This window comes from Eleutherodactylus coqui, chromosome 1 (assembly GCF_035609145.1).
Source record: "Eleutherodactylus coqui strain aEleCoq1 chromosome 1, aEleCoq1.hap1, whole genome shotgun sequence".
Lineage (NCBI taxonomy): Eukaryota > Metazoa > Chordata > Amphibia > Anura > Eleutherodactylidae > Eleutherodactylus > Eleutherodactylus coqui.
Genome location: NC_089837.1, coordinates 249,051,189 through 249,074,868, shown reverse-complemented (window position 1 = coordinate 249,074,868; position 23,680 = coordinate 249,051,189). Strand labels below are relative to the sequence as shown.

At 43.2% G+C, this 23,680-nt stretch overlaps 2 protein-coding genes and 1 non-coding gene across 8 annotated transcripts in view; 1 reads left to right on the top strand and 2 right to left on the bottom strand.

The window, feature by feature from the left end:
• BVES (blood vessel epicardial substance) overlaps positions 1–23,680 on the bottom strand; it is a 179,486-nt gene that overhangs the window by 95,119 nt on the left and 60,687 nt on the right. The window lies entirely within an intron of this gene.
• Positions 14,903–15,006, top strand: LOC136594090 (U6 spliceosomal RNA). Its single transcript, XR_010788495.1, has one exon. It is a non-coding gene; the product is annotated as a U6 spliceosomal RNA (small nuclear RNA).
• POPDC3 (popeye domain containing 3) overlaps positions 17,585–23,680 on the bottom strand; it is a 66,893-nt gene continuing 60,797 nt past the window's right edge. For all 6 annotated transcript variants that reach the window (XM_066608001.1, XM_066608011.1, XM_066608028.1 and 3 more), the window contains 2 exons: positions 19,322–19,430; positions 17,585–18,504 (listed from right to left, as the gene is read on the bottom strand). In XM_066608001.1, coding sequence (XP_066464098.1) covers positions 18,208–18,504; positions 19,322–19,430 — 406 coding nt within the window. In that variant the 3' untranslated portion in view covers positions 17,585–18,207. The remainder of the gene's footprint in view (positions 18,505–19,321; positions 19,431–23,680) is intronic.

Below are 23,680 nucleotides of genomic sequence, written 5' to 3'. Positions count from 1 at the left end.
TTCTCTGGTCTTTAATAAATGGAGCATGGTCCTCTTTCTCACAAACAACAGTTAAACAGAAAAAATGAAGATTATAACATCTTGCCTGAAATTCTGTTTCAGTTTTATTTGGATGTAAGTTTTACACTTTAATCTGTCAGTAGTTTATGCGCTGTTGAAATGTTCAGAAACAATATCCTGGCATGTTGGCATTCAGAATGGTGGTGAACAGCCACAACATTCAGGCACAGGAAGCCCCAGGCCGAGAGTTTAAATAGAGCAACAACAGCTGTGGCTACAGAGCAGGTGGGGTCCATAATTCATATGAAGCATACGGCTAAAGAAGACTCAGAACAACAAGGCTTTGGCTAGCACAATGGTTAAGGCTACAAGTTAAGGTCTCCTTCACACTGATGCCGCGATTTTTAGCCGGCCACAGCGTGGCTGAAAATCGCATGACTGAGAGGCAGCCATGACCAAGTCATGGCTGCATCTCCCGCTTTAACGCCATTCAGACGCCCTGGGCTCCACTAAACTCCCTCTCCCTCTCCATTCCTTGCCGACTGTCGGAAAAGGGAGGGAGTGGGACGGGGCGGGAACTAGTATGCTATACTCCCGCCCCCTCCCTTTGCTGATAGCAGGCAAGGGGCGGAGAGGGGAAGAGAAGGGAGAGGGAGTTTAGCAGAGCCACTGCTAAACTCCCTCCCACCTCCCTTTTGCGGCAGCTCCCATAGGAGTCTATGGGATCGGACGGCGTATTCAGGCTGGAAGATAGGTCCCAGACCGGCCGGCCGTTTTTACGCACCGGAAAACCACCCATCTGAACTGATGCATTGGAATCCAATGCATCAGATGGTCGCGAGAAAACACTTCTGTGGATAAAGCCTTACAATGGAGAAGGTCCGAGCTCAAGTCCTGGCATGTTCATTACCTGACACCAAGCCACATAGGGGTCAGAGTCTGCAACCTTTATTCACCAAGTGTGACACCAATACATAATTATTAAGGCCTGGCTCACGCCCGCATAGCAGCTTTTTAGCATGCGGATGTGAATTTTTCCCATTGTGCGGGTAGCACGCGCGGGAAGAAATCGCAGCATGGGATGGTTTTTATTGAAGTCAATGGAAGCTGTCCCATCCGCGGCACACAGCTGTCAAAAAGAACGATAAGCAGGGATTCAGCACGTGCATGCCCGTGTGAGCCAGGAGTAACACAAGATAATCAGTACAATAATAAATATGCAATAGAATAGGAAATTCCAGGTCTCATCAATCATCCAGTAGCCCATGTTTGCAATCCAGCAGAGATGAAATGAGGACATGTTTTATGATTTCTTCTGCTGTATCCTCATTTCATCTCTCTTCTAGCTTGATGTTGGGACAGTTGCAATCATTAGGCCTCCCTCACACGTTTTTGTACAGCGTTTAGCGCTGATTTTTCAGCAGAGCACTAAACGATGTACAACGCTCTCATTCATTTCAATGGTTCTGCTCACACAAGTGTCAAAACACAGCTTCTTCAACGTTGCACTTTGACAGCAATTCATGTTCTATCTTTGGCCGTTTTCAGCTGTGCATTGCCAATTGAAATAAATGGGCAGCGGTTTCACTGCTGCCGAGAACGCGGCATGACTTGGTACTGTGTGTTTGGCAGCACTAAACGCCTTAGCTACACTACCTGAGGGGGAAAGAAAATCCATACTCATCTAGCAGGTGCCGTCAGGGTCCTCGCTGCTGTTCTCCGTAGTCCTAAGCCGACTGTTGGGCACTTCTCAAGCCGGCAAAGCATCTTTTGCTTGTGACGGGGACTGAAATCCCAGCCTCCCAGCGAGAGATTACTCTGATTGGCTAAATCGGCTGAGTGACAGCCGGCTCAGCAATCCCAGCCATTGCTGGTTGCACCAATCACAGCCATTGAATGGTTGTGATTGGTGCATCCAGCGCTGGCTGGGATTGCCTGAGCCAGCTATTACTCAGCCAATCAGAGCAATCTCTTGTTGGAGGTGGGGTCCTCAAACCCAGTGACTAGCAAAAGATCCTCTGTTGGCTTGATAAGTGCCCGGAACTTTGAACACTGGCGGGGACACTGACCTGGTAGGTAAGTATGGATTTTATTTTTCATCTGAAAACGCTGGCATAACACATGGCAGCACTGCTGAAATCAGGCTGAAACAGCAGTAATCACAGTGTTGAAAAACGCAGCATTCCTGCAAACGCCTGTGTGAGGGAGGCCTTAGACTGTGTCAGCTAATCACACTGCTCAGTCTAGTCTTTTTTGGGGAGGAGTTCTTCATCGGCTAGCGCCTGAGTTCTGTCTTCTGCTGCGTGTTGCTGGTTATGGTGGAAACTATGTGCGTTTAAATCCATTATTGATTGTTTACTATTATTTTAGTCTGGATTAGCTTGTTCTTTTGAGTGTACTTTTATTCCTTGTGGGTTTGATCTCCTCCTTCCATATTTCTATTTGCCTGGACTTGTTTCATAGTGTAGCTTTATATTTGTCTGACGTTCTTGTCTCTGTTTCAAAGTGCCATCAGACCTCATAGTTTATCAGGGAAAGTATTTCAGATAAGGTGTTTCTTATGGCCCATTTATACGTAACGATTATTGTTCAAAATTTGTTCAAACTAATTTGAACTATAATCATGCACGGTAAATGCCAAAAAATTGCTCACTATTCATTCACAAGTCTTTATAGTTGACTTTCAGTCTGCATACCAATTATCACTGGATCGCATAGAAGTTGAAGTGCTGAGACAGAAGCCCGCAATCCAGCCACAAAGTTTATCTGTTTAAACCAGTGTTTTCCAAATTCCAGTCCTCAGGGACCACCAACAGGTCATGTTTTCTGGATTTCCTCAGTGTTACACAGGTGATGTAATTATTGTCGGTGCTTGATACATTACCACAGGTGTTATTACTATAGGATATCCTGAAAACATGACCTGTTGGGGTCCACGAGGACGGGAGTTGAGAAACACTGGTCTAAACGCTCTGCACGAGCACTAACTATCTTAGCGGTGACATGAGTGCTTGTGCATTCGTTTAGCCGATTGTCGTCCAGTGTAGAAGGTCCATAAGGGATAGCTGAGGGATACTGAAGGACAATGGTGTCTGGTGTTAGGGTTTTTCTGTAGTGGGTCAGGAGGAATGTCGTGTTTCCTTAAGGTGAGCACCCAAAAAGTGTGTGGAGACACTTAGGGGGCGAGTGGGTCAGGGGATGGTCTAGTCTCTCCCAAAGGAGTGCACCCAATAGGGGTGTGGAGACAACTAGAAGGTGAGTAAGGAGACTTATAAGGCCATGCTAGCTCCTCTGGGTAATTTATGCAAATAAGGAAGATGGAAAAATACCTCTGCTGCGCCACCTATTGGGTGGCTGCATTCCTTAAAAATCAATGTGACTTTCTAACAAGTCTTAACAATGATTGGGAGTAGGCATGAAAACCACTACTGAACGAGACAAGAGGAAGAGACCTACTTGGGCTAAAGAACAAAGGCATGACAACCACAGCATTGTGCACTGACTTTTGGTCTACACATTCCATTTGGTTTGCAGTTAAGGGCCATTTACATGGAACGATAATCTCTCAAAATTTGTTCAAACTAACAAATTTGAGTAATAATCGTCCAGCGTAAATGCAAAAAAATTGTTTACTAGTCATTCATTATTCATTAGGGCTGACTTTCAGTTAACATAAAAACATCGCTGGATCGCTGGCTTGTCATTGAGAAGCCATTGAGATCCCGCGGTGAAGTCTGCCTGTCCAAATGCTCTGCACGAGCACTAACAGTTACATCAGCACTTGCTCAGTCATTTAGACGACTGTTGTCCCATCTAAATGGGACATTAGCTGGACTATCATTTTATTTTCCACAGGGCAATGACACCTCCAGGTTGTGTAGGAGCTGCTTAACAATAAAGGAAAGTTATAGAGTGTTGTGTCAGATGACCTGGCCTCCACAGTTCCGTTACCTAAACTCAATAGAGATGTTTAAAAAGAAACTTTCTAGCAAGCACATGCAAATATTTCTACCCCAGGTGCACTGGTTAGCATTTATGTAATTACATATCAGCATTGTTAGAAAAATATCATCAATATTTGTTGTAGCTGTATTGAATAAACAGCATGTTTTTATTATCGGGAGGTAAATGTCATCACTTCTCACAAAGCTGTGCCACACTTGCAATTTTTAACATTGTATCAGCAATTACTGAAGCAGATGATGATGTTAGAAGCTTCATGGAATCGTTTGTGCACCAGCAATTCAATTTGTGTGATGAGCAGGATGTGAAAATACTCACCACAAAGGATAATAATGTGAATGGTAATCGGACCTGTTCATTTATTTGTTACTTTTTGTAAACACAACGACTGAACCACGAATGATAATTGTTCACTTTTCTTTTGTTGTTCATTTTCTGAAGGCATAAAAATCATCATTGGCTTGTTCACTTATTGTACGCTTGAGGCTGGATTCACACGAACGTATATCGGCTCGGTTTTCACGCTGAGCCGATATACGGTGTCCTCATCTGCAGGGGGGGGTAGGATGGAAGAGCCAGGAGCAGGAACTGAGCTCCCGCCCCCTCTCTGCCTCCTCTCCGCCCCTCTGCACTATTTGCAATGAAAGTAGGCGGGACGGGGCTAAGTTCTGAGAATAAGCCCCGCCTCTCCTCATTGCAAAGGGGCAGAGAGGGGGCGGGAGCTCAGAGCACTGCTCCTGGCTCTTCCAGGCTTTCCCCCCTGCAGAGAAAGACGACGTATATCGGCTCGGCGTGAAAACCGAGCCGATATACGTTCGTGTGAATCCAGCCTGAAACAGCAATCATTCAGTCCCTCTATTCGCTTATACAGGGACTGCTCAACGATCCTCGTTTGAATAAGCCAACTATGCATTTGCCTGTCTAAACAGGTTGCACGAGTGCCAATGAGTTAGCGGTGACGTCACTTACTCATTCGAACAAGAATTGGCACATCTAATACCCTGTTTCCCCGAAAATAAGACGCATCTTATATTAATTTTTGCTCCCAACTATGCGCTATGTCTTATTTTCAGGGGGTGCCTTATTTTTCAATGAAGAAGAATTCCCAAATTTAACCAAAAAAATTAACATTTATTACCGTATATACTGCACAGAACCATAGTTGTCACCACAAACCAATATAGCTAGACAAACTGTGAAAACAAAGCAAAAATTACTTAATGACAGTCATGTCATCAACTTCTGGCACAGAAAATTTGCCTGACTCACATACAGGGCCACAAAAAATAAAAGCTGTAAAGTACCTGGCTCCCACACACTGTCTGGAGACTGTAATGCTCACCCCCTAAGGCTGGAAATACACTCTGTGAGAACCCAGCCTTAAGAATCACACATATGGTTGCCTGACACACACAGAGCCATAAAAAAAAAAATAAGGGCTGTAATTTAAGTAACGTACCTGTCTGCAGACAGAAGTTCCTCTTGTAAGCAGCGATGGTATTGCAGCTTCCGGCCACCAGGGGGAGCTCATCACAGCAGACGTGTACAGCAGCAACAGAACGACAGTATGGAGTTTTCCAGCCAGCAAGGGGAGCTCACAACAGCACACTCGTACAGCACAGGAGGAGGTAGGAGACAATGGGGATGGCAGCAGGGGACAGGCCTCTCGACTTGCCTGCACACTTTAGTATGCCTTATTATCGGGGTGTGCCTTATATTAGCGATTTCTGCAAATTTCTTAATGTGTCTTATTTTCGGGGGTGCCTTATTTTCGGAGAAACACGGTAGTACCGTATGGTGTTTGTACTAAAGATAAGCTTGATAGGTCATGTTGGAAGTGCTTAACCCCTTAGTGACCAAGCCTGTTTGCGCCTTAATGACCAGGCCAAATTTTGCAAATCTGACACGTGTCACTTTAGCATGGAAAAAGACCAGAAAGGTTTTGCATATCCAAGCGATTCTGACATTGTTTTTTCGCCACATATTGTACTTCATTTAGGTGGAAAAAAAAGACCGATAGAATTTGTGTTTATTTATTAAAAGCGCCAAAATTGGGAAAAAATCGTCATTTTTTCACATTTCCAACTGCAATATCTCAAATATGTGCAAAAATAATATAGAAATTTTTGCTAAGATTTATATTTCCATCCGTTTACTTTATTTTGGGCGCACATTAGAAAAACTTTCGTTTTTTTTTAACCATTTAGGAGACGTACAAATGTAACATTACTTTTCAGCATTTTGAGGAACACTTTGTTTTCCTACACCAATCCAAGATTGGAAAGGCTCATAGGAGTCAAAATGATAGATACCCCCACAAGTGACCCCATTTTAAAAACTACACCCTTTAACATATTCACTGAGGGGTGTCATGAGTATTTTAACCCCACAGTTTTTTTTCAGGAGTCAATGCAATTTAGAAGAGAAAAACAAAAATTTCATATTTTTGCAAATATGTCATTTTAAAGACAGGACTTTTTTCTATAGTACACATGAAAATTACGATTTGCACCCCAGAATGGATACCCCTGTTTGTCCAGTGCACAGAAACATACCCATTGTGGCCCTAATCATATGTCTGGATGCACAATGGGGCCCAAAATGAAAGGAGCAACCGGTGGCTTTCGGAACAGAAATTTTGCTTGAAGGAGATTTAGGCCCCATTGCCCACTTGTAGAGCCATTGAGTTACCAAAACGATGGAGAACGCCCACAAGTTACCCCATTTTGAAAAGTAGACCCCTTAACGAATTTATCTAGGGGTACGATGACTTTTTTGACTTCACAATTTTTGAATGAATCTAAGCCAAGCCAAAGGAAAAAAAATACGATTGTCATTTTTTTGGTAATTCTGTCATTTCAAAAGCAGTTTTTTTTGTACCGCACATATATGAATGAAGACTTGCACCCCAAAATGGATACCCCTGTTTGTCCTGTGCTCAGAAACATACCCATTGTGGCCCTAGTATTACGTCTATATGCACAATGGGGCCCAAAATGAAAGGAGCAACCGGTGGCTTTCGGAACAGAAATTTCGCTTGAAGGAGATTTAGTCCCCATTACCCACTTGCAGAGCCATTGAGTGACCAAAACGATGGAGAACCCCCACAAGTGACCCTATTTTGAAAAGTAGACCCCCTAACGAATTTATCTAGGGGTATGATGACTTTTTTGACTTCACAGTTTTTGAATGAATCTAAGCCAAGCAGAAGGAAAAAAAATACGATTTTCATTTTTTTGGCAATTGTGTCAATTTAAAAACTGTTTTTTTTGTACCGCACATATATGAATGAAGACGTTTACCCCAAAATGGATACCCCCGTTTGTCCTGTGCTCAGAAACTTACCCATTGTGGCCCTAGTATTACGTCTATATGCACAATGGGGCCCAAAATGAAAGGAGCAACCGGTGGCTTTCGGAACAGAAATTTTGCTTGAAGGAGATTTAGTCCCCATTGCCCACTTGCAGAACCATTGAGTAACCAAAACGATGGAGAACCCCCATAAGTGACCCTATTTTGAAAAGTAGACCCCCTAACGAATTTATCTAGGGGTATGATGACTTTTTTGACTTCACAGTTTTTGAATGAATCTAAGCCAAGCAGAAGGAAAAAATTATGATTTTCATTTTTTTGGCAATTTAAAAACTGTTTTTTTTGGAAAGTGTACATAGGAATGAAGACGTTCACCCCAAAATGGATACCCCTGTTTGTCCCGTGTTCAGAAACATACCCATTGTGGCCCTAATCTACTTAAAGGAAACATAGCTAGGCCTATAATGGAAGGAGCACCCGTTGGATTTCAGGGTACAACGGAATAAATTCCAGGCCCCATTGCCCACTTGTAGAGCCATTGAGCGTCCAAAACGATAGAGCACCCCCACAAATGACCCCATTTTAAAAACTAGACCCCTTAACAAATTCATCTAGGGGTGTACTGCATATTTTGACCCCAAAGTATTTGAATGAATCTAAGCAAAGCAAAAGGAAAAAATTACGATTTTCATTTGTTTGGCAATTTTGTCAATTTAAAAACTGTTTTTTGTACAGTGTACATAGGAATGAAGACGTTCACCCCAAAATGGATACCCCCGTTTGTCCCCTGTTCAGAAACATACCCATTGTGGCCCTAATCTACTTACAGGACACATGGCTAGGCCCATAATGGAGGGAATGCCCGTTGGATTTCAGGGCAGAACTGAATAAGTTCCAGGCCCCATTGCCCACTTATACGGAAAAAAATTTGACTTCCTAAAAATAATCCCCCCCCACCATCCCCATTTTTTGGCATTCCCTAAATATTAGATAAAGGTAATAATATAAACTGCGTTTTATGTCCGAAGACAGGGGTAATTACAGAGGCTGATTGGGTTGGGCACATGCGGCAAGAAAACCGGGTATCCCCCCTCCTCTCATGTATTTTGGGGGGTATTTCGTAACCTCAGCGGCGGGGATGGGGTGTAGAAAGTGGCGCTGTGAGGCTTTGTAATCTTGCTGCGGTGCGGCGGTCTCACAGAGAAGGCGCTCAACAAGCTGCTCCTGGAACTGCAGGAAGACGAACGTTCCCGGGGCTTCTTGTAAATTACGGATTACTGGTAGCGGTCTGAATAACGCCGGGCTCACGTAGCCGTAGGCGGAATCCGCTTGCGGAGGCCCGCAGCGGATTCCAGCTGTGAGCCCGGCTGTGACCCTGCGTACGGTTGCGTAATGTACTGCGCATAACTGCCTACTCACACAGGCGGTTTTTTGTTTGCATTTCCCGCGCCGTCGCTTAGAGATGACCCGGGTACCCGCAGCCCGTACACAATGTGTTTGTATATGGACTGCGGGTATATCCGCGGTCATAGAGCACAATGGGCTCTAGGTCGCAGATATTCGTGGTAAAATATAGCATGCTGTGTTCTGTTTCTGCGAGTGGATTACGTAATTCCGACCCGCTAATTGGGGGGAATTGTGTAATCCAATGCATGTGATCAAGCGCAGGCAGAACCTGTAATTCCTCTCCGGTCACGCGTGACCGGCCTAATGTTAGATCGCTACTTTACCACGTGACCGGGGACCACTCAGCGAGGCCGCCGGTCACTGCTCCAAGCACTCAGCGACCGTTGGTCACTGGGAGCAAGGAGATTTAAAATTTCCTGGGCTTCCCGGCTCCTGCGAATGTGTCCGGCATTTTGCCGGCGGGCGCATACCCAGAAGCTGGCAGGATCCATGGAGGATAATCGCATCTGGATTCAAATGCGGAAGCCTCCGAGAAGATGTTTCATCTTTCCCCACCGATCGCATCGGTGAGGGGAAATGAAACTGCCACTTTTTAAAGAACTTTTACGTGATCGCCATTATGCATTGGATAACGGCGATCACGTGACCAGTAACCGCATACCGCGGCTCCCCGTGACATCTCCAGGCTCTTGGCTACCTTTTGTAGCCAGCAGCAGGGAGATTTTATATTTCTTGGGCAATATTTCACTTTTGCGCATGCGTCCGCCATCATGCTGACGGGCACATGCGCCGAAGCTGGGGTAAGATCCGCGGATCAACATCCCACCAGGGAACAAATCTGGGACCTTGGGTACGTAATTTCATCCCCCCTTATGGATACGATCCATAAGGGGAGATGAAACTTTAACTTTTTAAACTTTTTTTTACTTTTAACTTTTTTTTTTTTTTTTTTACTTTTTAACTTTATATGATCACCGTTATCTGATGGATAACGGTGATCATATGACTGGAAACCACATACAGCGGTCCCCAGTCATATCTCCCTGCACTCGGCTATCTGTGACAGCCGGGTGCAGGGAGATTTTGAATTTGCCGGGCTCGCCGGCTTCTGCGCATGCGCACCGCATCGGCACATCGCAGAAGCCAGCGGGGGGTCCCGACACCGGCCGGAGGACATCGGCGGACCTGAGGTGAGTATTTTCACCTCCCCTCATGGATCCGATCCATGAGGGGAGGTGAAACTTTTCTTTTTTTACACTTTTTTTTCACTTTTCCGCGATCGCCGTTATCCATTGTATAACGGCGATCGCGGTACCGGGGACCATTCACAGCGGGCCCTGCTGACATCTCCTGCCTCCCGGCTACCTACAGGAGCCGGGAGCCAGGAGATTTTAAGTCTCCCGCGCCGCCGGGCCTTCTGCGCATGCGGCTGACGTAATGCCGCCTGGCGCGCATGCGCAAAAGGACAGCTACGGCGCCCGAAGCATCGGGACAGCGGGGAGTCGTGCGGCGGACCTCGGTGAGTAATTTCAGCTGCTCCGATGGATCCGATCCATCAGAGCAGCTGAATCTTTAACTTTTATTGCACTTTTATTTACTTTTTTGCGATCAGCGCTATCCATTGCATAGCGCCTATCGCAATGCTGGGGGGGAGTCCGAACAGCCCGGGATGACAGCTCCATGCTGTCAGCTACCTGCGGACACCGACAGCATGGAGCTGTCACGTCCACAGCCCGAGGGGCATTATTCTCTGCAGGACACATGTTTTTACGTCCTCAGAGAATAAAGCCCACTTCGGGAGGACGTAAAAACACTATGGCCCGGTCGTTAAGGGGTTAAACAAAGGCTGGACAAATATCTGTCTGGGATGATTTGGTGAATCCTGCACTGAGTAGGGGGTTGGAGCTGACGGCCGTGGAGGTCCCTTCCAACTCTACCATTCTAGCTTTCTATTGCATATCACCCTAAGGGCGCCCACCCACTGGCGTTTTTTTACCTGCGTTTTGCGTTTTTCCTGCACAGGCATAGAGATAACATGTGTTCCTGTCCACTGGCGTTTTTTTTGCGTTGCGTTTGCGTTTTTAACATAGGAACTGTCAGTTGCATATGTGTCCTTATTTTTCTCCTAATGCACCCATGAAAGTCAATGGAAATTAATGGAAAAGCCGCGAAAAACGCGCGGAAAAATCGCGGTAAGCGCGGCGAAAACGCTGCGTTTTTTCCCCGCGGAAAACGCAAACGCCAGTGGGTGGGCGCCCTTATAGTATTGTGTGTACATTTCCGTAATATATGCCATAGTGCATACAGCTCTACTTTTATTTGAGGCCTCTAGGAACTTTACTTCTCACACGGTGCTGTATTAGTACATCATGGGGATTGGGAAGTTCCAACACCCCACTGTACTATTGCAGAGCAGATGTTTGTACTAAAGATAAGCTTGATAGGTCATGTTGGAAGTGTTTAAACAAAGGCTGGACAAATATCTGTCTGGGATGATTTAGTAAATCCTGTACTGAGCTGGGGGTTGGACCCAATAACCCTGGAGGTCCCTTCCAACTCTACCATTCTATGATTCTATGTTCACAAGTAGCAAACTTACATGTACTGCATTCACATTTTTGTACAGATTTCAACCCCTAGGGCTCTTTCCCACAAGCAAATGTCAGCCGGCCGTGATATATGCTGCGATCTGCTGCATTGGATTCCAATGCAACAGATCACATGGCTGTATTCCTGAGACGTAAAAGCGCCCGGCCGGCCAATATAGCGCCAGGCGTTTTTACGTTGGGTCCAAAAGATAGTCCTGGAACTATCTTTTGGGCTGAAATACGTCAGCCGCTGCATGGGAGCCCATGGCAGCGGATGGAGGTGGGAGGGAGTTTAGCAGTGTGGTCTCCTGCATGCTCTCCTCCCCCCTTGCAGGCTCACTTCTGCTCTCCTCCCCACTGGCTCTTTGCAATGGTGCATACAGCTCTGCTTTTATATAACACCTCTAGGAACTTTACTTCTCACACTGTGCTGTATTAGTACATTGAGGGGATTAGGAAGTTCCAACACCCCACTGTACTATTACAGAGTAGGTTCAGGTGTTTTGCTGGTGCCATCTGCAGTGTGTGTCAGCTGTAACACCCTGTTGCTACAGTCTGGTATTGCTGCTGATTGTCCATGGGTTGTCATGGCAGCTTGGGGCCTAAATATGACACCTTGCACTGCCATGTACCAGGGTAAGTCCTATAGTGGTTTTAACAAGATATTAACAAAAATCTGATAAAATGTTTTAAAATATTGTAAGTAAAAAAAAAAGCACTTTTTTTCTTTAGACAATGATCTATTACTCAAAATAATGCCACATTCACAATGACCCTTACTATAAAATTAATTTATTTATCCTGCATGGTAAGTGCCAAAATAGTTTTTTGGTTCACTCTGCTACCCAAAAACTGGAATATAAATAATCAAAAAGTCCTATCTTCCTGAATATAAAAAAATGAAAACTGTAAGGTGTCCGTCAAAAAAAAATAAGCCCTCACATAGCTCTGGTAATGGACAAACAAAAAGGTTATTAACTCCTTCCCTCTCCAGGACGTAAGGGTACGTCATAGCAGCATGGCACTTCCCGCAACTGGATGTACCCTTACATCATGTGGATAGCGTGAGATCCAGCAGCAGGAGCCGGCTGTCACTCATAGCCGGGCCCCTGCTGCAACAGGAGCAATTTAGTTGCACTGAGCTTCTTGCCACATCACGGTTGCATGGTGGTCACACAGCAACCGCAGTGTAAAGGGTATCCCCAGATTAGCAGCTTGAACACTTATAGAAAAAAAATTCAAGCCCTTGGAGGAAGGAGTTCGGGGAATGAAATGATACTTTCTATGTATTATTGGAACGTTGATATAAATAAGTGATTACAATATCAGAACAAAAGGAGAATTTATTGAGGAAAACTGATCCCTTGAAGGCAGGCTATAGTACCCTGTTGTACCGCCTCTAGCTTGGATGCAAGATATGATATGGGCAGGCAAGGTGGCATACAGATGCCATATAGTATCCTGTGGTATATTGGTCCACATTTGCTGTAACTGATCCTCTAAATCATCGTGCAAACTCCTAGGCTGTCGACGTTGGTATTTCAGATGGACCTATACATGTTCTATTGGCGGTACATTTGGTGACCCGGCAGGCCATGGAAGTGTGACAATGTTGTGGGGACATTCCTGTGACCCCCTTGTGGCTGAGCATTATCCTGCTGGAAAATGTGTCTTGGAAGCCGCCATTAGAGGAACACATGTGGCTGCAGGATGCCCTGAACACCAGCAGTGGGGTTAGTCTGCCACTCCACAGCAAAGGCAGGATTGAGGTACTCACCCCTATGTCTCCAGACATAAACACTGCCATCGTCAGTGCCCAAACTATACCTGGATTTATCACTGAAGACAACCCAGTTCCACTCCGTAGTGGTCAAGTTTCTTCGTTCATGACACCACTGCAAACGGAAGTGATGATGGGTATCAAAAGCAGTACACAAAACAGCTACCGTGAAACCAAATGTCTTTTAGCCAAGCACCTGTAAATAGTTCTGATAGACACAGGGACCTGTAACGATGGTGCCACCTGTGACTGGATGATGGACCCAAAACTGTTGGAGCTGCTGGTGCTTGTCGGATGATCCTTCCTACTTTTGGTCTGTCGACGGGGTCCTGAGCCCGATTGCCTTGTGTACAGGTCTTCACTTGTCTACCAGTCCCAACCCCTCCTAACAGTCTGGTGAGAATGGACCAGGTTGTGGGCAGTTCGTTGACACAACCATTAACTTCTCACATTGCAATAATGCGTCTCCTCTTAAACTTTGTCAACTGAAGAAAATATTGTTTAATTGTGTCGTAGAGCAAAATGTGATTGTTCCCAGCAAGAAAAACCCAGAAATCTTGCAGATATGATACTTTTGTACCAAACCTTTGTTTTCATTGTGTCGTAGAGACATGTCTAGTGGCCAACAAGCTCTACACAAGTGCAAAAAGAGATCACCACACACAAATATCCTCTGAGAGACTTTTATAGGCCAAGGATGGATCACACCACAACTCTAATCATTTACATATCTGCCTGAGATGTAACTGCATGCCGAGTTTTGCAGCAAAGCAACAACTTCTTCTAGGGTCTTGATTTTTTTTTACATAAAGTATATTTTATAAGCATTCTGATTTTGCAGCTCTCCACAAATTAACTCCCTAGTGAACTTTGTGCTTTAAGCATTGCAGACAATCAGAACAAGCAGAGCTCAGTACAGGAACAGAAAAGCAGATAAATCATCTGATGAGACATAAGGCGGATTTCAGAGTACCATAAGATTCACATGAGCTATTGAAACTAAAGATCCCAGCTTTGCACTAATTTCATACAGCTTAAAAAAATCAAAAGCTGGAGAAAGCTAATAGCAATTACCTATGGTAATTGTTTCCACATGATTTTTATGAACACAAGTGTGAAAATCCTTCAGTCGTAAGGGTTCTTATCACTTATGTCATTACTGCGGTCAAATATTACCAAATTACTTTCCTGCTGTAAGAAGCCTGTGCTATAAAAGGAGTGGCCCCAGCCATTCTCTCTGTAATCGTTATATTGTCCAATCACTCAGCTTTCCCCAGGAATTGAGTATTAATAATTAAGAATGTTTAGAAGCCGCAGATTCTTAACCTTGAATATGTTTGTACTGCACTTCTGAACCACACAGTTTCACATATCCCCTGATCCAAACTACATAAAATAAAGAAACCGAGCTCCATAGTTAATGCTGAATAAGTCTGCCTGCAAGCTGGAGAACAAAGCGAGATGATTGCTTTCTGTAACAAAATGTGTCCCTATGATTATTTTGAGCTGTCAATAGGTCACAGGTATGGAGGTTTTTCTCACTGGTGTCCTCTAACCTCAACTGCTGATAACTCAATGCAAGATAAAAATGTTTAACCCAGATTCATAGGAAGTTACAAAAATTCCAGTTCTGTAATCTAGTGTCAAAAGGAGTTATCCAGAATTGTAAAACTGATATCCTATTCTTAACACCCCTACCAGTCAGCGGTTATAAAAGGCCACAGCACTTCCTATGTACTGTAGCCGGTTCATTTCTTACATTGCCCCGTACATTATTGTACTTTTAGTAGGGGCTGTGCTTGGTATTACAGTTTTGACCCATTCACTTGAGAGCATGAAAACTGTAATACCAGTGCTCACTTCGGCAGCACATATACTAAAATTGGAATGATACAGAGATTACGATGGCCCCTGCACAAGGATGACATGCAAATTCGTGAAGTGTTCCATATTTGTAAGTGCAATCCTAAAACACTGGCTGTCCCCAAGGTAGCAGAAGTGGTGATCCAACTAATGGTCCATTTACACGGAAAGATGATCGCTCAAAATTTGTCAGAATCTGACAGTTTTGAGCGATCATTTTGCATTAGGTACTAATAGGATAATCAGCCCATTAGTAGCTAACTAGTTCATCTGCATGTATTTAGAGAACAGCCGGTGGTCTGTTCTCTAAATACATAACTTTTGTTGTGCCTTGGGCAGCTGGATGCCTAAAATGCTATCTGCGCTGCCCGCAGAGAACACCGCATGCCATCCCTCTTATCAAGCTTTTATGTTGAGCTGAACTCAGTGATGGATGAAGAATGCACAGTAAGTGCAAGATGGGCACACATTTACACGTAAGAGCTATCGCTCAAAAGCCATTGTTTGGACGAATTTTGAGCGATAATTGTTGTGCGTAAATCAGCCTTAACTCACATAATGATCATAGAAAGAATTGGAGTAGAAAGACACAAGGAAAGGGGTGCAAAAAACATTTCAAAAAATGGAAGGGATTTCCCACTTCTTAGAAGTGGAAATATCCACAATCATAACCCCCTTTACATGCACAGAATGGTACCTAATAGAGGAACTGAGGGGAACACTGGGCAGGCTAGCAGTGAGCAAGCAAGGGGCAGGGAACCCCAACCATAAGGCAAAAACAGATCCTGGTCTGTCTTTTGAAGTAAACGTATCCACTTCACCTACCCTTTCCCCAAGCCGCCCATATCCATACCCTCTCCCCCCACCCCATCGGACCACCAGGAGGGTGCCAAAGACATTATGAATCAAGAATGTTCTGAAACTACCTCTTGATGTAGAGGACTAGAAGCTACTGCTCCAGTCACCAAATAAAAAAAGAATGTACAAACCAAGTAAAGAAACAAAAAGCTGATGGCAGGAAAATACTTCCTGACTTATCACCAGAGACATTTGTTTAAAGGGGTTGTGCCGCGCCGAAACGTTTTTTTTTTTTTTCAATAGCCCCCCCGTTCGGCGCGACACAAACCCGATGCAGGGATAAAAAAAACCAAAACGGGTAGTACTTACCGAATCCCCGCGCTCCGGTGACTTCTTACTTACCTTGCGAAGATGGCCGCCGGGATCTTCACCCACGGTGGACCGCAGGTCTTCTGTGCGTTCCATTGCCGATTCCAGCCTCCTGATTGGCTGGAATCGGCACACGTGACGGGGCGGAGCTACGAGGAGCAGCTCTCCAGCCCCATTCAACACAGAGAAGACCGGACTGCGCAAGCGCGTCTAATCGGGAGATTAGACGCTGAAAATTAGACAGAACCATGGAGACGAGGACGCCAGCAATGGAGCAGGTAAGTGAATAACTTCTGTATGGCTCATATTTAATGCACGATGTATATTACAAAGTGCATTAATATGGCCATACAGAAGTGTATAACCCCACTTTGTTTCGCGGGACAACCCCTTTAAGAAAGATGTCATTTTCTGTGTGACTGATCCTGTGTGATCAGTATGTAAATTGATGCTTCCCATTATTACTATTCAAATGTTCTTGTATTATTTGAATGATTAACAAATAAAGCACAGTTACTACTAAATGTATGGTGTTGAGTAAAATGGACAATAAATGTAATTGTCATGACCCCTCCAAAAAGCTGATGAGCGAAGGTGTGAGCTCCAGACCTACACTAATCTAATTTGGATGGGTTATCCTAAGGATAGATTAGCAATTTTTAAATTAATTATAATTAGAGATAAGTGAGCACCCAAATGCTCGGGTGCTCGTTATTCGAGTCGAGCTTTTCATAAAATACGAGAGCTCTACTCGAGTAACAAACCCCATTAACTACAATGGGGGACTCGAGCATTTTTGTATGGGGGCCCCCTGCCTGCCTGCCAGCCAGCCAAAAAATTTGTCGTTGACACGCTGCGTCGCGGCGGGGAGGGGCCAAAACAGGCATGTCACAGCGGTGAGGAGCCAAAAACTGGGGCGGGGGTCGAACACGGCGTGATGCTCGCTCGAGTAACAAGCACCATCGAGTACGCTAATACTCGAACGAGCATCAAGCTCGGCAGAGTATGTTCGCTCAACTCTAATTATAATTATATATATTAGTCATACAGGTAAATGCATGCATTTGGAAATACAGCTAAAGAGAAAAGGATAATTCATCCCAAAAATGGAAAAAGGGTTTTTAAGTTCAAATTTTGAACCAAAAATGATCTATAATTGAGAGTTCTCAGAAGATTCCAGATCCATGCCTGAATGGTTTCCCTTCTAGTGGACCCTTTGGATCTTACAACTCCAGTGATCTTTCAGATTGGTTATAGGATGTCATAATTCCCCAAAGGTCTAGCAAAGAGAAAGCTTTAATAGAGGGTCACAGTTTGAGATCGCGTGGTCTATCATGATTCAGGAACATTCCTATTATAATATAAGTTACACAGTGCTCTGATGTGAGCAAACAGATGTGTTTTATTAATAACATTTCTTCATTTTCATTGCTCGCCTGTTAGTTCACAATTGCATTGTGCAATTTCAGCTTCAGTGTACCAAAAGCAACAAAAAGCATGGCTTTCATTTGTGTCTGTCTGGCATGTACGAACAAGGGGAAGAGCAATCACCAAAAATAAAGGACAATACAGCTGAATGAAAAAATTGTTTACTTTGAATACATGTTTCCTTGATTTATGATTAACTAATATTAGAAATTTCTAATAGAATCTCTTTTCACAAAATTATTGTATTTACAATCTGGATGTTAGGGAAGTTCCCAGTAATCATGGACTATCAGAAATAACTCATCTAGAGGTTGTGCTATAGAAAAGAATAAGATTTAAGGAACTAAGGTAGAGTGTGCATTACAATAACATCAAGGTCCTTAATGTCTTACATTTATTGGCAGCTGTTGAGTGGAAGATGCATCACATTTCTGCTACATATTGTACTAGAGTTTAAAGTTGATTACTTTACGCAATGCCTGGTTTACCCCTAAGATAATACTATGCATGGTAAATTGACAATAGATGGCATTGTGAAGAAATCAGTAGACAGTGAGCATTATAAAAACAGCGTGTGCGGATGAGTTACTGCTAGTGATGAATGCAGTAAGTGGCACTCTGCTCTGCACAGTTGTTAAGTCTTGACTATTATCAAGCTAATATTCCAAGTGAGGAGTAAGAAAGTTGAAGACTGGTTTGCTATGGCCTCTTCACTGCTTTTCTCCTCGTGGAGAAGTCCTGAACACGAATGGTGGAAGCTCTTGAGTGGGACTGTTCTGGAATAGACCTGTGATAATAGTTTGGGAGCCTGATGTCAAATCGAAATCCGCTGTCCACAAATACCTTTTCATTTAACGCATACAGTTTATCTGCAATATCTCCCCTTATCAACATTGAAAAAAGTCTTGAGATGAAGCGATATTTTGCAAATAGCAAATAGAGTTTTTTCCTCCTCCATGTAATGTATTTGCACTTTGTTTCTGCAGTAAGTGTCACCTGAAAAACAGCATGAAATGCAGCATTACAAAAGTATCAAAAGCAGGTGTAGCTATTTAGCTTGATCTGATAATGCAGACCTAACTGACAATTACGTTAATCTTGTAGGGATACAGGCTGATGCTGTGGTAACCACAATGTGGCAACAACTCTGCCCACCCACGGCAGCCAATTTGTTGGCAAGATTGTGCGGCTATTGTCCGCTGCTGGTTGACAGGGTTGCGGTCACAGTGCATTTACCACAGCATCAGCCCACACCTCAAGGCTGGGTTTCTACCCTGTGGTAACCTCATGCATTTGAAACACCGCCTATCCCACAATAATGCCATCACCACTGTGTGACCATTGCAATTTTACCTCGACTCACACATGACTTTGTGGCCTTGTAATCCCCACTTTAAGCAGACCTGCAACTGGTACACTGTGCAAACATCAATGTAGTGACCCAAACGTTTGCTGCCTATGAATTTTCAGATATAGTTAATACGTTCATTTTTCTGTTTCAGTTTTCTCTACACCTTATATACTGTAAGCCCACTTGAAAAGAATCAAATCCTCACTTCTATTTTTATCAATTCTCATTTAGGGCTTGTCCAAATGCTCAGGATTTGATGAAGATTTCACTACGAATTTAGTACTATTTAATTTGGCAAATCCTCATGCAGATTTGGGGCACACCAAACTACACAACCGTGGCAGAAATCCAAGCATCAACACTGGATTCCTGCCGTGGATCCTTTAGCAATTACACATTACATTTGGCACAGGCAAATCCATGATGTGTCAGCATCATGCCAAAGACACTAACACTTCTTACCTGAAAGACACCTTCTTCAGAAGGTCTCAAAGAGTCCCATTCTGGAGAATCCAAAAACTGAAGTGGAAAAACATAATGCAGAAACTCTCCATCAACTGTCACACGTATTCTGCAAAAATGGATAAAACATCAATTATCACATTGAAATTCCACTGGTCATCACATAGCAGTTGACACTCTTCTATCACATTAATACAATGCAATCTTGTTGCTGCTTGGGGGTTGTTAACCCCTTAGGGTGTAGATTCACGTCCTGCAGTGTCAGGGGGATGTATGAAGAGAGCTCGCGCTGATTATTGCAGCCGACACCCCACGACAACAGCTGATCGGAGCCGTTAACCCTTTAAATGCCGCTGTGAATTCTGACTGCAGCAGAAATGCAGTCCTAAGCTCTTGCTCAGGACCTGAAGATTGCGAGTTCAATCCCATCATGGTTTAGGTAGCCGGCTCAAGGTTGACTCAGCCTTCCATCCTTCAGAGGTCAATAAAATAAGTACCCAGCTTGGTGGGGGATAATAAGTAAATTACCTGAAAGCGCTGGGGAGTAAGTTGGCGCTATACAAATAACAAGATTTATTTTTTTTACATCAAATGATCGTGGCTACTAATCTCTAACAACACAATGGACGAATATTTACTATATGATCATATAGGATTTATAGCATCAATATGACCAGGAGAGAAAAACTGAACTGACAAGAATCTTACAATTCTTTTCCATTATGGGAGGGGGGGGGGGGGGGATTGTATTACCTTCTGACAGCGCACTTAGGTAGTGGCTACTGGGGCAACTGAGTAACGTTTACAAAGTTTGCTAAGGCCTTTGGTTTATGAGCCACTTGTAAGAAATAAATAATTTTCAATATTAATGTTTGTTTACATTTTTAGTTCAAGTGCTGCAAAAACTATACAGTGCCTGGCAAAGGATTCCCCCCTTCCCCCCCTCCTTGGTATTTTTCCTGTTTTGTTGCATTACAACTTGAAATAAAAATGGGTATTTGGGGGTTCGTAACTACAGATGCGCGAACATACTCGGTTTGGGTGTTTTTGGACCCGTGCAACGCTTTTTCTGAGTAACTGACTACTCGGACAAAAAGATTCGGGGGGCGCCAGGGGGGCAGCGTGGTGGAGCGGGGGGTAGTAGTGGGGAACAGGGGGGAGCTCTCTCTCTCCCCCCCCTCCACACCCCTCTGTAACCCCCCGCGCACCCCCGGCGACCCCCGAATCTTTTCGTCCGAGTAGTCAGTTACTCAGAAAAAGCGTTGCACGGGTCCAAAAACACCCGAACTGTGTACGTTCGCTCATCTCTATTCGTAACATTTGATTTTTGTAAAATATTTTTTACTGTGACACAAACATTGTACACCTGCACATGGGTGGGTCGAACAGAGGAACACATGTGCAGTACAGAGGAAGTCGCACCGTCACTATGGCGATGACACGGCCTCCTCTGCTGCGAATGTGCCAGCCGGAGCGCCGGCTGACACATGCGCAGTTGAGAGGACGCCACACCATCGCTATAGCGATGACGAGGCTCCTGCAGCCATTCTGTAATGGCGCAGAGTGTAAGCTCTCACTCACAACCGGAAGGTTGCAAGTTCAAATCCCGAATGGTTCAGGTAGCCGACTCAAGGTCAACTCAGCCTTCCATCATTCCGAGGTCGGTAAAATGAGTACCTCTGTTGAATCTCTAATTAATTCCCCCTTGGCCAGCTTGATGGGTAATAAATAAAAAAAATTACCTCAAAGCGCTGCGTAATAAGTTGGCGCTATACAAATAACAAGATTTATTTATTTTATATACAGCCTAGAGTGGTCCTAAGGACAAATACTTCCATCTCCACTGTAGATCTTGTATGCTCCTTTAGAGTTATTGTTGGTATCTCTGTTGAATCTCTAATTAATGCCCCCTTGGCCACTCTGAGTTTTGGTGGGCGGCCTTCTCTTGTCAGCGTTAAATTTGTGCAATATTTCTATTCGTTATAAAGGGTTTAATGGTGCTCTGGGGGATGTTCAGAGTTTGGAATATGTTTTCTAACTAAGCTTGATCTATACTTTTCCATAACGTAACCTCTAATCTGTTAGGAGAGCTCCTCGGCATCGTGTTGCTTGCTCAGTGCTGTCACAGACTCAGGAGCCTTTCAGAGCAGGTGAATGTTACTGACATTATGTGACAGGTCATCATGTCACATTTTGATTGCACATATGGGACCTTAATCAACTAATCATGTGACTTTGTTATTTTTTCAAACAAAGGTTTTATTTCATTCCACTGTAAACAATTTGGACTATGTTGTCAGGTACATGACATAAACTGTACATTAAAATTCACTTTAATTCCAGGTGGTAATGCAACAAAACAGGAACTTGGTGAATTCCTTCACACGGCAGTGTATATATCTTTAAGCTGTATAATGCACTTTTCTTCCTCTATGATGCTGCCTTAGAAATCAATTATCTTGCTGGTCAGCCCTCAGATTACTAACGGTAGTAGAATCATTGGGGAGGTGAGTGGTTATGGAAATTACTTTTGTTTCACTTTACTGATTGACATAACCCTTACTAATATTCAATGAACTGTACACATAAAGGATATAAGGATATAAATGCTCGAGAGTCCTTAGTTAGATGCATATGCTCCTCAAGTATCAGGAGTCTTACCATACGTCTAGTAATACTAAAGTACAGACAATAAATCAAACATTTTTAAAGCATCTTAAATACTTACTGTGAGCAGTTCATAGCCAACAGGAATAAAATGGTTAGGAGATGGAATATATAGCTCCCCAGACACTTGGACTGAGTGAGGTAGAATCCAGTACAGGTCTTCCTGGTAGGTTTCCAATTGCTCACCTGTGATCAACTAGACTTATTACTAGGGGCATAAAAGACTGCCAAGTTAGGCAGTGTGTGTCAGTGAGTTGAGGAGTGAGAACCTCACAGGAAGAGTTCCTGACCTGGTGGAAGCAAAGTTTACCCTTTCTGTCCAGCTGCCCCCTAGTGGGCAGGTATTTAAAACATCTTCCAGGCGTTCTGATCTTTAAGCCTGTTTTATCGTGTTTCTGCTTCAACCTGCTGTTACACCTGTTGTCAGAATAAACTGATTTATTCTTGGAGGACATTTCTAGCCTTTGTGTCATTTCTGCCTCTTCCCTACCAGAGTGGGGTCACACTATAAAAGTAACACATTTAGCCTGCACAGTGAACATGGACAGATGATGATTTTAAAAAACAGTCCCTTATTTTAAAAAAGCGGTTTTTAGATAAAAATTATCCTATAGGTATTTTTAATACAGCATATAATAAAATAATGAAAGAGAGAACTAGTGCTGAAAATATGTCACTTGGAGATTTGAGGGATAGTAATGGTTTAGGGAATGAATTTTTACATGAGAATTTAAATAAAAATAATTTTAAAAAAATTAATAAAGAGAAAAATACATATAAGACAGCTTTTATAACAAAATATAACAACCAAAATCGGGAAATTCGCAGGATTTTACAAAGAAATTGGTCTATTCTTAAGAGTGATCCAATACTTGGGAAAAATATAGATGACTATCCGAAACTAGTTTTCAGGAAAAATAAAACTATTAAGGATAATATTGCCCCCTCAAGAGCAGAAGCTAAAAAAATCGGGAGGGAGAGAGATGGGAATTTAAAAAAAAAAACGGGTATCTTTAAATGCGGTAGAACGAAATGTGGATGCTGTTCACATATACAACAAGGGAGAATATCCATTGAACTTGATGGTCAAATGGTGAAATGTGGCAGTAAAAATAGACTGGACTGTGGTAGCAAACGCATCATTTATTTGATAGAATGCAGTTGCAATATGAGGTACATAGGGAGAACAAAAAACTCCCTAAGAATGCGCATCAATAATCATAGGTTCAATATCAAGAGGGGATATTTAAAACACAGCTTGTCACGTCATTTTTTGGAGAAGCATAATTGTGAACCGAAGGATATGAAAGTTACCCCTTTGGAACAAATTCAGAACAAGTCAACCAGTTACCTCCGACGTAAGGAGATGTACTGGATTTATAAATTGAAGACCCTAGTACCTGGGGGTCTGAATGAGGTATTGGAGAAAATTTAGACTTATTGGGGAAACATAAATTTTATGTATATATAGGAGAATACTGCTTATAGAGAATAATATATAAATATTTACATGATAAAAATAATTTATTTATTTTTATAGGGTATAATTAGAATATTATTGTTTAGATATAATGTGTTATCTATATTTTTATAAAGGGATTTAAGTATTTATTTATTTTTATTCATTCATATTGATGGTCGATTTGAAAATGCATTATTTATGATTTTTTTATATATATTTATTGTATATGA